At 39.3% G+C, this 14858-nt stretch overlaps 1 protein-coding gene across 2 annotated transcripts in view; it reads right to left on the bottom strand.

Annotated features, from left to right (window-relative positions):
• Nucleotides 1–6333: 6333 nt before the first annotated feature.
• akt3b (v-akt murine thymoma viral oncogene homolog 3b) overlaps nt 6334–14858 on the bottom strand; it is a 49624-nt gene continuing 41099 nt past the window's right edge. For both annotated transcript variants that reach the window (XM_057843622.1, XM_057843621.1), the window contains one exon: nt 6334–10697. In XM_057843622.1, coding sequence (XP_057699605.1) covers nt 10612–10697 — 86 coding nt within the window. In that variant the 3' untranslated portion in view covers nt 6334–10611. The remainder of the gene's footprint in view (nt 10698–14858) is intronic.

Here is a 14858-nt window from a genome sequence, read left to right as displayed (position 1 = left end):
CTTTATGGTTCCGCCCACTTGTCCGTCATTTTGTCTCTGTATTAGCATTGGTTTCAATTGCTCGAGGAATTTAAAATGCATTTCATGGAAGACCCGGTGCTTTCTGATGCCGTAAACTCACTGGATGTGTTGCATAAAAGGCGTTATGTGGAAAAGCTTCGTTCTATACAGTCGCCAGATCCATATTTGATGCCCAAATCGATGTTTTTCGACCCACTGTCTTCGCCCTGTCTGCCTGACATCTGCTACGCTGATATTTACAATTATCTTGTCCACACAAAATCAGCCTATTCTCACGAAAATTTGAAAAACTTCAAGAGCTTGGAGGTTTATAAATACTTCGTTGCTGGTTGGGTGAAACAGGTCCTCGTCCACGAAAATTCGGCAGGAATCTATCTTGTGCTTGGAAAGGTGAGTTACGAAATTTTCAATTCAAAATCTTTTGTTATTGCTAACATCCACTGTCAAGTTTAATGTATTTCATGTCGTTTGTCAATGGAGTTAAGGCTTTTAATGTTTATATGGTTTAGCGATAGCACTCTCACTACATACATACGTGTATGTTGTCGGCGATTAGCCTAGCAATGATCTTAATTGTGGTTATTTGTCAGCCCAAAACCCTCTAAGTATATCTTAAATTCATCTTACCAGATATAAAATGACTACTACATAGTCTGTGGTGATTTTTTGGTGCCCAGTTTTCACGTCGAATTGCAGCCGTCCATTTCGCTCTCCTCTTTGGATCCCTCGGAATACGGTAAAACTTCAAGTCTCTCCTTCCATCTTCTCTGTTAGTACAACCAACAGCCACACACGCCTTCACCATTTTGATTATTAATGTTAAGGAGCAGAAAAACACGCCGTAAATAGGAGGAATGTACGTAGCCGTAACAGGTTAACACTATGTTTTGACGGACAATTGGGCGGTACCATTCAGGAGAGCGGAGTTGTGACGTCACGTGGGTAGGGTCTATAGCCAGGGGTGAAAGTGGGCCAGAACAGTCAGGAACGCAGTTCCGGTACAAGATTCAGGGCCGGAACGCAGTTCCGGTGTAAGATTCAGGGCCGCAACGCAGTTCCGGTACACGGTGCTTTGATTCCAAAAATATGACAGCAAATGTCAAAACGATATGTAAAAGAAAACAATCTACCAACATCAGATTTACATACACAAATGTTAACAACAAGCATAATAAAGTGCTTGTGTTGTGTCGCGTAATCTGTTTCCACCGATATTTATTATTTATTTTATTCCACGGACGGCATGGAGGTTTCCCCAGCTGCTGCAGTTATCTGAGTCTAACCATGATGAGTCCCGTCTGTGCGAATGCACGCAGCAAAGCAAAACGCCTGGACTCATTTATCTGTTCAATTGGCTGCAATACTGACATGTGTTCAGCAGAGATAGTAAGCTCTGATTGGTTCGAATGTGCATGTTTTCTGGAACAGCAAAGAAAAAAAAAAAAAAAAAAAGTCAATGTTTGCGCGATCTTCAAAATATATTTCATTTCACTCTGCATAATATAAGTCATTTGTAATTATTTTTCTGAATGTATGTTACTTATATCTTTATTATTGAAAAAAAAGGGAAAGTAAATGTTTACATTAACTTGAATTTCAATGTACATCCTATGTTCTTAAGTAGTTAAAATTTAGATTTGACATTTAGTATGTGGGGAAATAAGGGAAAATAAAAATTAGGAGATGGAGGTTGGGGTTATTGCTGTTTTTGTTAACTTTTATTTTGCAAATCATTGAAAAAATATAATTTCAATGAAAATCAGTTTTTGTAAGTGTTATAGAAATAACTGTGCCAAAACAGTTTTCTTTGCATTTCAGTAGTTTTAGGAGGTTACTTTTAACTTGCCCATTTTACCCTGGAAACCCCCGTTTACAGACGTTGCACAACAGTTGTTGTTTCAACCCAGCCATGAAAACAAGGTAGGTCAATATATTTATTACTCAAAATGTCTGTCATTTTTAGCTTACAATCATTCATTGATGTCTAATATTTCGTTTAAAAGAAAAATGACTTTAAAAATTATTCACTCGCATATTTCAAACTTCTAAACAAATTACGTCACTGAAAAAAATGGCGGCTGTAAAAAAGTCACGGATATCTACAGTGCCTTGCAAAAGTATTCGGCCCCCTTGAACCTTGCAACCTTTCGCCACATTTCAGGCTTCAAACATAAAGATATAAAATTGTAATTTTTTGTCAAGAATCAACAACAAGTGGGACACAATCGTGAAGTGGAACAACATTTATTGGATAATTTAAACTTTTTTAACAAATAAAAAACTGAAAAGTGGGGCGTGCAATATTATTCGGCCCCCTTGCGTTAATACTTTGTAGCGCCACCTTTTGCTCCAATTACAGCTGCAAGTCGCTTGGGGTATGTTTCTATCAGTTTTGCACATCGAGAGACTGACATTCTTGCCCATTCTTCCTTGCAAAACAGCTGGAGCTCAGTGAGGTTGGATGGAGAGTGTTTGTGAACAGCAGTCTTCAGCTCTTTCCACAGATTCTCGATTGGATTCAGGTCTGGACTTTGACTTGGCCATTCTAACACCTGGATACGTTTATTTTTTAACCATTCCATTGTAGATTTGGCTGTATGTTTTGGATCATTGTCCTGTTGGAAGATAAATCTCCGTCCCAGTCTCAGGTCTTGTGCAGATACCAACAGGTTTTCTTCCAGAATGTTCCTGTATTTGGCTGCATCCATCTTCCCGTCAATTTTAACCATCTTCCCTGTCCCTGCTGAAGAAAAGCAGGCCCAAACCATGATGCTGCCACCACCATGTTTGACAGTGGGGATGGTGTGTTCAGGGTGATGAGCTGTGTTGCTTTTACGCCAAACATATCAATTTGCATTGTGGCCAAAAAGTTCAATTTTGGTTTCATCTGACCAGAGCACCTTCTTCCACATGTTTGGTGTGTCTCCCAGGTGGCTTGTGGCAAACTTTAAACGAGACTTTTTATGGATATCTTTGAGAAATGGCTTTCTTCTTGCCACTCTTCCATAAAGGCCAGATTTGTGCAGTGTACGACTGATTGTTGTCCTATGGACAGACTCTCCCACCTCAGCTGTAGATCTCTGCAGTTCATCCAGAGTGATCATGGGCCTCTTGGCTGCATCTCTGATCAGTTTTCTCCTTGTTTGAGAAGAAAGTTTGGAAGGACGGCCGGGTCTTGGTAGATTTGCAGTGGTCTGATGCTCCTTCCATTTCAATATGATGGCTTGCACAGTGCTCCTTGAGATGTTTAAAGCTTGGGAAATCTTTTTGTATCCAAATCCGGCTTTAAACTTCTCCACAACAGTATCTCGGACCTGCCTGGTGTGTTCCTTGGTTTTCATAATGCTCTCTGCATCTCTATCACAGAGCATGTGCATTTATACGGAGACTTGATTACACACATTTGGATTCTATTTATTAGTGATGCACGATAATACATTTTTCAACCGATACCGATAACCGATAATTTCCTCCTCATTCCAACCGATAACCGATAATGTCAAGCCGATAATTCTATTAAAAGATTTATGTAAAATTTTAAAGTATACACAAAAGAAAATATTACTGTGCAAAAATATAATTTATTGCTCTTTTTTTCAACATAGAATATGAACAAGTCGTCAATTCCAACATCTAAATAATGATAGATTGTCTGACATTGTGTAATGGTAAACTTTTGGCAACAATTACTTAGAGTAAATACCAAAGTTGCATAAAAATGCCTTTAAAAGTAAGCCATTCCTAACACATATAACATTAATACACTGCAAAATATACCTCCTTAAAACTAGTCAGTTTTAAGTGTAAATCTATTGGAAATAAGGGAAATTATCTGCCAGCGCTTCAAGTGTATTTCGCTCAGATTTCATGGAAGAAAAATAGCTAGCTGAAAATAATCTTAACAGCCTTATTTTAAGCAATACATTATTATACTTCATCCTAAAAAAAAACTTGGAAGAAGAAAAGATTTTGAATAATATTTGTGGCTACAGAATATTATTGTTATTTCATTACAACAGGAATGTGCATATTTAAATTGGTAAGTGTTAATAAGTGCCAATAAGTTTTGATTATCTACTGTGACTGTAATTGAGCAGACAAATGAGTTAAATTAATTTGAAAAGTGATTGCTAATGTTATATGCTTTGTTGCACACTGTGAAAATGATTAACTCAAAAGAGCGAGATGTCACGTACCCATCCTGCAGCGCTTTGTTTACATTTGCGGCACTCACAACATTTGGTTTACAGCAGCTAAACTGATACACGGCAGTACTATTTGGATGGAGTTGGAGCTCGCATCTCCGTGCGTGTTGTTTTGTGCCTGAGTTTTGTTAAGCCGAAAATAAAGGCAGCGATACAAAGTCATCTGACCGCTCGTCATTTTACATACTGAATGCATTATTGACTGGCTGACTTCGTTTTCTCCATGTTTAAATTATCATGTAACCACTGTGCCGTCATGATAAGCTTGCTTACTGGACATCACTTTTCCAAATGTACGTGGTGAAAATGTGATTGGCATGTTTTTCGTGAAGAATGGTGGTCGTATAAACTGCATTATTTTTTTATCCAGGGCTTTGGCTCTCGGGTCATTTCGGTTAAAAAAAAAAAAAAAAAAATCGTGTCTCGTCTCGGCCGCGGCTACGTTCGTACCGGATATTCCGCTCGAACCGGCCGGTTCGCCGTGGCGTATTCGGGGCCTGGCTCTGCTCGCACGCCGTGAGGGAACGCCCGAGAAACCGGGGTGTTCGCCGGAGGTCCAGAGGCCGGGGAACCGGACTCTGCCCGGCCCGCCAACGGCGGCCTGCCGGACCGGCCAGAGCGGCGGGCTCTGTCGGAAGACGGCTACTTGCCGACTATCGGTCTCCAGTCGTGCCGGTGTTTAGCCTTAGACGCGAGTTTACCACCCGCCTTGGGCTGCTTTCCCAAACAACCCGACTCTGTATCGTCACAAGCCCCGTAGTTTAACTTAGTGTTTACAATAGCTTTAGCATTCCCGCGAGCAGCAGCCTCGTATTCGTTCCAAAAATCTTTGTGATGCAGTTTTAAATGGAAGCTGGGTTAGTGGTTTTGAATGAGGACGCTTTCTTTCGGCCTCGTGGAACTTCTAAGGTACGTTCCGCAGATGGCGAGAGCGTCGTTTTTTTAGTAACAGCCGCCATAATACATTCTTGTCGTGTAACTCCGCCTCCTCAACCCCTCCTCCCTCATGGGCTTCAGAGAGGGGAGGGGTTGAGGAGGCGGCGTGCTGAATTCTTCGGTTGTGTACATTTGGAGGCTAAATCAAGTATATAATTATCGGATTGCATTATCGGTTGAATTTTTTTATTATCTGGATTATCTGTGTGACGTCATAATTGCTATTATCGGCCGATAATTATCGGCGACCGATATTATCGTGTATCTTTACTATTTATCATCATCGGTCATTTAGGACAACATTGGATCATTCAGAGATCCTCACTGAACTTCTGGAGTGAGTTTGCTGCACTGAAAGTAAAGGGGCCGAATAATATTGCACGCCCCACTTTTCAGTTTTTTATGTGTTAAAAAAGTTTAAATTATCCAATAAATGTTGTTCCACTTCACGATTGTGTCCCACTTGTTGATTCTTGACAAAAAAATTTAATTTCATATCTTTATGTTTGAAGCCTGAAATGTGGCGAAAGGTTGCAAGATTCAAGGGGGCCGAATACTTTTGCAAGGCACTGTACCTCATAACTCGCTTAATTGTATTTTTTTTTTTGTTACTGTCGCATTTTCTCCAATATTTTAGATCATAAGTAATTGAGCCAAACAAAGAAAAAAAAGTTTAAAAGGGTAAATATACGAAAAAGAAAATCTCGACCACTCCTTGATGTCTGCGATTTCTGCATCGCGACCCTTATTATATTACCATGTTTCACCCATAAAATCCCCCAAAAATCCAGCTATGGCCATTCACAGCCGTGTCTTGGCACTCTGTGATACATGCTACATGGAGTTTTTGGATCGAAATAAGGTACGTACACGATAATATCTCGTTAAAGTTATGGCGTCTGTAATTCTGCTCTCGCGTGCTCTCACCTCCAGATAAGGTTTTGCTGTTTAAAAAACTTTTTTTTTTTTTAAAAATGCCCAACTGTTCAAAATTTTTCTTCCCCCAGAAAATTGAGATTTTAAGCTTTCCAATGATGTATCACACATGCATATCAGACAATTTTGAAAGTTGGCCAAATTGGGGGTCTCAAAGCGGAATTTCAAGTCACCTGAGTGTTTTCCACCCTATGTAAATTGCTCAATAATTGAATAAAGAAGCCCGAGTGTGAAATGTGTTTCATTTAATTTAATTGAAAATAAATACTAGCACAGCAAAGCAAGTCCACTACTGGGTTCTTGCTCTAACATTTTGGTAAGAAAACAAAAAAACAAACCATCCAAAAACATAACTAAAGGAAAAAAAAACAAATTCATCAGTTAATGAACCAATCATCATCATCCAGCGACTTTTCCCGAAGTGCTTTTCATGTTTTTTCCCGGGCTCGACAAGTTAAGAGAAAAACAGGGAAAAAGAGTCAGAGAGGATGACGAAAACCCACAAAAACCCCAACAAAACAAGATGCCACTTTTTCTTAAACATTTCAACTTCTTGTCACTTGTCAACAAACGCCGCTGGCGGAAACCACGACAGCGGAGGTGAAGATGAGGGCGGGGCTGGGGTCCGTCTCCGTAAAAAACAAAACAAAAAATGACAGACAAGAGCGTATTGCATAACTATGTACATGACACGGAACGTGTCATTTCACGGGAATGTTTCTGGAACGAGACGGAATTCTGCGTCTGGAAGCGTCGTTTTGAACTCAAAGTGATTGGTCACCCTTGGAATACCAACAACAGTCCTTATGTGTGTGTAATGACATAACACTTTGTATATAAATGTATGTGTATATGTGTACACTAGAGCTTGGCTCGCGTACCATTCCTGGCGCAAATGTTTCACTTTTGAATGGATTTGGACATTTTGATCAAAAATGCTAATTATTAAATTGAACGCACTTCTACTTCACTTTCCCTTCATGATACCATCTACAACACTTCACATTTCACATCTTCGTGTCAGCCGCTTCAACCAATGGACTTGAATGTGGCATACTTGAATCGGTATCCCTTGCCATGCTGTGGCCGCGGATTAAGAAAAAACGCGTTGGGGATTGTAAAACTGTCCTTGTGAATTTTGAAGACTTGATTTCTATTGTGCTAAATCTAGGCCAAAAATATTGGAATCTGAAAAAAAAAAAAAAAAAAAAAAAAAAAAAAAAAAAAATTGAAACAATATTTTTGTTGTCTTCTTGAATCTTTCAAAAGGCTATTTTTTTTTTTTTTTTTTCAGTTACTAAGTTGATATTTTCAGGTTCAAATATTAACTTTTTGGTTTTGGTTATCTAATTTTCACCTTCAGATTTTATTCACTATCAGATCTTTTTTTTAGTTTAAATTTTTTTTCACATTCAAATATTTTTTTCACTTTCAAATCTTTTTGAGAGTGCGCCGTCATAATCCATCAAAGTACCCACGTTTCCTGAAGGCAGCATCATTTGGGGTTGCTTTGATAGGCTGTCTCCACACGCCTCTCGTGGAGGCCACGCCCCCGTGCCAGAACATGGCCAAAAGTTTTGAAACTGGAAAAAAAAAAAAAAAGGATCTGAAAATAAAAAAGAAGAAAATTAGATAACCGAAACCCCCCCAAAAATAGTATTTGAACGTGAAAATATCAAGTTTGTAACTGAAAAAAACATTTTTTTTTTGGCATTTGAAAGATTCACGAAAACAAAAACATTGTTTCAATTTTTTTTTCCCCCAAACTTTTTTTTCAGATTTCAATACTTTTGGCCTAGATTTAGCACCATAAAAAAATGGAAACTGAATGTTTAAGTTTTTTATTTTATTTTAATCTTTCAAAAGCTAAAAAAATAAATAAATAAAAGTTTAATTTTTTTCAGTTACAATGTTTATATTTTCATGTTCAAATACTAATTTTTTTGGTTTCGGTTATGTAATTTTCTTCCCTCTTTTTTACTTTTAAATCCTTTTTTTTTTCCAGTTTCAAAACTTGGCCGTGTTCTGGCACGGGGGCGTGGCCTTGACGATAGGCCTTGTGGGGATAGCATATCAAAGCAACCCCAAATGATGCTGCTTTCAGGAAACGTGGGTACTTCGATGGATTATGACATCACACTTTCTCCAAAATATTTGAAAGTGAAAAAAAAATTGAAAACCCAAACCAAAAAGTAAATATTTGAACCTGAAACTATCAACTTTGTACCTGAAAAAAATTTTTTTTTTCACTTTTGAAAGATTCAAGAAAAAAATGTAAACATTCAGTTACAATTTTTTATTCAATTGTTTTTTTCAGATTACAATACTTTTGGCCTTGATTTAGCACTGTAGATTTCCGACACATCAGCTAATTTGCACATAAACCTTCAGTAGTTTACCTTACCTCTGTATAGTTGCCACCCCCCATCAGACGCAAGAAAAATTGTCATTTGTTTATGCAAAAAATTTTTTTCGTTTGTGTTGCTATCGTTTTTGAGATATAAACAATTCTTTCATAGGTCAATCTGAGGTCAACCAGCCCCCATTTTGATTAAAAATGGCGACTAAAAATGGTGTCAAGTGAAAATTTTCGTTTGTGCCGCTATTGTTTTTTAAACATTAATTTGGAGTGATGACGTCACTCAGCCCCTCATTTGGGCGAAATGGTGCCATTTGTTTATGCTACGTTTGTGCTGTAAAAAATATTGTTTGCTTTGCTATGATTTTATAGATATTGAGATATTAATTTCGAGTGATAACGTCAATCGCATTAGGTCCGTCGCGGCTGATGAACTGTATCAACTCTCTCAATAACAGAGGGGTGTCCGAACAACTACTGCAAACGTAGCATAAACAAATTGCACCCCCTCGGGTCCATTTAATAGTAAATGGGGCGCTTGAGATATTAATTTCGAGTTATGACGTGACTTCGATAGTTGTTGGGACACCCCTTTGTCATTGAGAGAGTTGGTACGCTTCGTCAGCCGCGACGGAGGTGCTGCGATTAACGTCATCACTCAAAATTAATACCTCAATATCTATAAAACGATAGCAGCACAAACGTAGCACAAACGATTAACACAATTTTTAATCAAAATGGGGGGCTGGTTGACGTCATCACTCGAAATTGATATCTCAATATCTATAAAACGATAGCAGAACAAACAAAAATTTTTACAGCAAAAATAATTGACACCATTTTTAATCAAAATGGGGGGCTGGTTGACCTCAGCTTGACCTATAAAAGAATTTTTAATACCTCAAAAACGATAGCAGCACAAACAAAAACATTTGCAGCATAAACAAATGACATATTTTTTTCTATAAATTTGCATCTGATGGGGGGCCAACTTCACAGTGGTGTTTACCTTCCACATGCCGAACGCACCCCCCATGAACATACGTCGCACGTACCTTTACTGACAATTCACGCAGAAGTCGCAACAATATTCATTTTGTTCGGATTTAATTCCGAAAGACGCAATTTCAGGCGTGCTTGGATGCCAATTCGAAATAGCACCAAAAGCTCTAGTGCACATGTGCATGTAAAGTTGTAGTAATCTCCCTTGTCTATAGCAGTTTACCATTTTGCAGTCTGCTATACATGTTGTAAAATTTTGTGTTTTTTTTTGGTATATTTTGCTTGACTTCCCTTTTGAGTGTCATTCCATTATAGCCCACTCTGGCTTATAAGGAAGAATGAAAACAGGAAGCATTTCAAGTCCAATTTTTGCCTAACTTTTCTTAACGTCTACAGACAGCAAAGGCTGCGACTAAAAAAAGATTGAAATAGTGTACCCCCATGTGTGTATGCCCTTGGTCAAAAGTTTTGAGACACTTTCTCATTCTACCGAATGGTGAAATGTCTCAAAATTTTCGATCACGGTGTGTATGTACGTGTTCTTGTCTGCGTGTGCACGTGCTTGTCAGGGAAAAAGTGGTCACACGGCAACAACGAGCGGAACGTTAACGACCCCTTGCGGAAATATTTCCATGGCGACCGTCTGACAACAAACAGGAACGTTTTTGTGCGTGCGTGCGGTTTGGTCGAGGTGAACCAGGAGTCGTGCACGCTTGCCTTGGAGGGAAAAAAAAAAAATGCGTCGGGCGCGACGACGGCGGGCACGCGTAAGGCAACGTTTTTGGTGCTTTGCTCCCTTAACAAAAAAAAAGCGCCTCGTCGTCTCCTTTCCGACGTCAGTGCAAAAACAAAAAAAAGGGCGATCATCACCACCACGAGGAGGACGAGATGGACGTGAAGAAGGTAATACTGAGACGGAGAGGAAAATAAATACGAACAAAGTTGGCCTTCCGCAGAAAAAATGTGGCCGACTCCTGTTTAGCGTGGGCGTGCGCCCACTGTGCAAAAAAACTCTTTAAAGTCCAGCGAGAGACTTCCCGACTTCCGCCCGCCGGGACGACAGAGGAGAGACTGGAACTGCTTTTTCCTAAAATGGCTACGTGTTTTCCTCAAAATGGCCGCCGGCGGAGTCGAGGCAGGCGGGTGGGGCGCTCACTCCCGCCCGCTGGCCGAGTAGGAGAACTGCGGGAAGTGAGGCCGCCGCTCGTTGTCCGCGGCGTCCATGCCGTCCTCGTCGTCTACGCATGGAAGTAACAAAAACGAAAAAAATTAGCATGGGTGGACAAAGATTCTTTAAGCAGAATGATATGTACTGTTTACAGTTGTATTAAAAAGTATCTGCACTTTTTTAAATTTCTCATTTCTGCATAAAATCACCATCAAATGTGATCTGATCTTTGTCTGACGGATGGCCTCATGTCTTCCTGCAGAACATTCTGATAAACTTTTGAATTCATTCTTCCATTAATGGTTGCAAGTTGTCCAGGCCCTGAGGCAGCAAAACAGCCCCTCATGATGCTCCTTCCACCATGCTTTACGGTGGGGATGAAGTGTTGCAGTTAGTGAGCTCTTCCATTTTTCCTCCACACATGACGTTGTGTGTTATTCCCAAACAATTCAACTTTGTTTTTGTTTTTGTTTTCATCAGTCCACAAAATATTTTGCCAAAATGTCTGTGGAGTGTCCAAGTGCCTTTTTACGAACATCAAACTAGCAACAATGTTTTTTTTAGACTGCTGTGGCTTCCTCAGTGGAGTCCTCCCATGAACACCATTCTTGGCCATACTTTTACATATAGTTGACGTGTGCACAGAGATATTGGACTGTGCCAGTGGTTTCTGTTAGTCTTAAACACACTCTAGAGTTCTTTTTTACCTCTCTGACTATTCTGCGCTGAACTCTTGGCAATAAAGTGTTGCCACTCCTTGGGAGAGAAGCAAGAGTGCTAAACTCTCTTCATTTGTAGACAACTTGTCTGACTGTCGATCGATGAACATCCAGACTTTTAGAGATGGTTTTGTATCCTTTCCCAGCTTTATACAAATCAACAATCCTTGATCACAGGTCTTCGAGCCATGATGCACATCAGACAATGCTTCTCATCAAGACAATTCTTACCAGGTGTGAGTTGTATAGTGAGCAGGGCAGCTTTAAACAACCCATTAGTGATTGGGCCCACACCTGACTTAAAGTGTATGGTAAAAATTGGTTTCAATTGCTATTTAAGTCGCCTTAGGCAGAGGGTTAACTTACTTATTTTTCTCCCTTATGTCATTGTTTGCTTACTATCCTCATTAAAATATGAAAACCTTTAAATGTTTTAGTTAAAGTAGTCACTGTTTTTACATCTGTGTGATTTTGACAAAGTTCAGATCACATTTAATGGTAATTTTATGCAGAAATGTGAGAAATTCCAAAAGGTTCAGATATGTAGTAGGAGTGTGAGAATATATCGAAAAGGTATTATATCGTGATACTGTGGTACTGTGACATACGATCTGTTTGACACACGATCTTTTCGACATCCGACGTAAAATTGGACTCGCCATTCGTTTCTACATCCGACGAAATGCTCGAAATACCAAGATTTATGACAGCGCCGCAGTTTGTTTTCACGCAAGACGGACGCACGGCAGAGAGAAAAAAAGAGACACTGTACAGTGGTACCTCGACATACGATCCTTTCAACATCAGACGTAAAATTTGACTCGTCATTTGTCTCGACATGCTCGAAATATGATGAATCATGACTGCGTCGCAATTTCATTGTTTTGGCCTCACAGCAGATTTTCTTTGAAGAGAAATCAACATGGGTTCCAAGAATGTTAGAGCAGGTGGTGAAAAAATAGGAAAAACGTGAGGCTTACAATTGAAATGAAGATGAGATTATAGAATATATGAGCGTGGTCTGCCCGTCCGTGAACTGGCTTGACAATACTCCTCTGACCTCAGTTCGCCAGTCTTTATAAGTTAAGGTGACAATTATTATTGTGGTAACATCGCCAAAAAATCGCCAGCTTCGCCAGGTTTTTGATCCTTTTTGTGCAACACAACATGCATACTGTCCACCGCAGCTGAACATGAAAAGTGAAAGTAAAAAGTCCTCTCTCACTCTGTCAAGTCAGCGACACAGTGCGTTCAGGTACAAATCGCAAATTACATCCGCCACATTAGAACCCGCTTTGTTACATTTTTACAGGTACTGTTATTATTATTACTATTACTATATTATTATTATGAGTAAAGATGTCATCCCGATCGATCGGGTCCGATCACGTCATTTTCAAAGTATCGGAATGGGCAAAAAAAAAATCAGACATGCCTTTTTGAAATATACATATATCTATTTTAATTAAATCGTTTTCTAATTGTATTTTTGCCTGGTACACCAGACTCACCGCTGTTCCAGCTATTGAGTCTGGCCACCATTCACGTGGATACAATTTCCAGGGCGGAGCAAGCCACAGCAAACAGACAGCGGAGTGGACCAATCAGCGACGGGCAGACGTGACTTTAGTAAAATGGCGAGGGCAGGACGAGGGACTTGCGCGCGGAAGTAAACATACAAAGAGAGCGGAGTTTATTCGACATGGCTAGCGCGAGACAGACTGTTGTCAATGACTCGTGTCGATGTGTTTTTGGTAATTTAAAACTGATTTTACCGTGGATTGGAACATATTCTCGGCTCTCCCGTTCACCATCTGTGTTGTTGAAGAGACGACTTTCGACGCGCAAGAGTGACTGACGTTGCTCGTGAAGAACACGTCACGCAAATAAACGAATCTGATTTGTCGATTGATTTTGTACCTGCTCGAAAGGCCGTTAATGGGATGGTTCCCAGACTATTTCTCTCAGTGTTTGAAAAACACAGGGAGAATAGTCTGGCAGAGCCAGGCAAATTGTATTTAACGGTACAGACAAAATGTCTTACACTGATCCAGTCTATAGTTTTGGCTTAAAGTAGGGTTTTCAAATTTATCGCGTTAACGGCGGTAATTCTTTTTAAATTAATCACGTTAAAATATTTAATGCAATTAACGCATGCGCTGCACGACCCACTCACGCATTGTCGCGTTCAATCTATAAAGGCGCCGTTTTACCTATATATAGAGCTAAAAGGCAGTGTAAAATTAGTAGAGTGAATTTAGGCAGTCTTTGGAGCCTTTATTTAATTGGCTCAAGCCTTAAAATCCCCCTCTCAACAATTAAAATATCGTGGGAAGCAATGTGGGGAAGAAAGCTAGTAGTTGATCTTTTTCTTAACACCATATGTTATTTCTCAACGCAGAGAAGACATATCAATTGGTGTCACTACGCACAGTCATGGTTGCACTTCCCATCATGCATTTGGGCAGAACAGTTAAATAGCTACAGTATCATTTACTGAAAGCTCAACAAATACACTAGATGGCAATATTTAGTCACAATTTACAAAGTCACATTTATCCTTTAAGAATTACAAGTCTTTCTATCCGTGGATCCCTCTCACAGAAAGAATGTTAATAATGTAAATGCCATCTTGAGGATTTATTGTCATAATAAACAAATACAGTACTTATGTACTGTATGTTGAGTGTATATATTCGTCCGAGTTTTATTCATTTTTTTCTTAATGCATTGCCAAAATGTATATGATCGGGAAAAATTATCGGGAATGATTGGAATTGAATCGGGAGCAAAAAAAAGCAATCAGATCGGGAAATATCGGGATCGGCAGATACTCAAACTAAAACGATCGGGATCGGATCGGCAGCAAAAAAAACATGATCGGAACAACCCTAATTATGAGTTTTATTCAAAATTTGTTTTGCTGTAATTGCTATTTGCAATAGTACCTGCAATATTTATTAAGGATTTAGTGTAGGTTTTCGGGCTGTGGAACAAATTAATGGGATTATAATGTATTCTTATGGGAAAATCCTGCTCGGCATACGACCATTTCGACTTACAAACAAGGTCATTGAACGAATTAACTTCGTATGTAGCAGTACCACTGTATTTTGTAGTCCAAAAAGGTTATCGATGCGCGCCCACCAAGAACTGATATATTGTTTTAAAAAGGTGTAACTGTTTAAGAAAAAAAAAAGAACCAACAGAACATAGTTATCTTGAAACTTCTATTGCAAATCGTATCACATCGTGAGGTACCCAGAGGTTCCCACCCATGCTGTATATTAATAGGAACCTCGGACTTAAAGACTTGTAGGCTCTAATAAGCCACAATTGTTCTCTTTTACTAAAATATATTATTAGAAACACATTAAATATTGCCATTGATTTGAATAATCTATAATATTTAGTATATGTTTTGACCTACGGAGGCCGCCATGTTTTATGGAGGCTTGGGGTGATGACGTAGATTGTCACTCGACGAATACGACCGGGTTACTGCAATTCGT

This window comes from Corythoichthys intestinalis, chromosome 8 (genome assembly GCF_030265065.1).
Source record: "Corythoichthys intestinalis isolate RoL2023-P3 chromosome 8, ASM3026506v1, whole genome shotgun sequence".
Taxonomy (NCBI): domain Eukaryota; kingdom Metazoa; phylum Chordata; class Actinopteri; order Syngnathiformes; family Syngnathidae; genus Corythoichthys; species Corythoichthys intestinalis.
The sequence above is the reverse complement of the archived record's forward strand: the minus strand, read 5'-3'. Positions and strand labels throughout refer to the sequence as shown.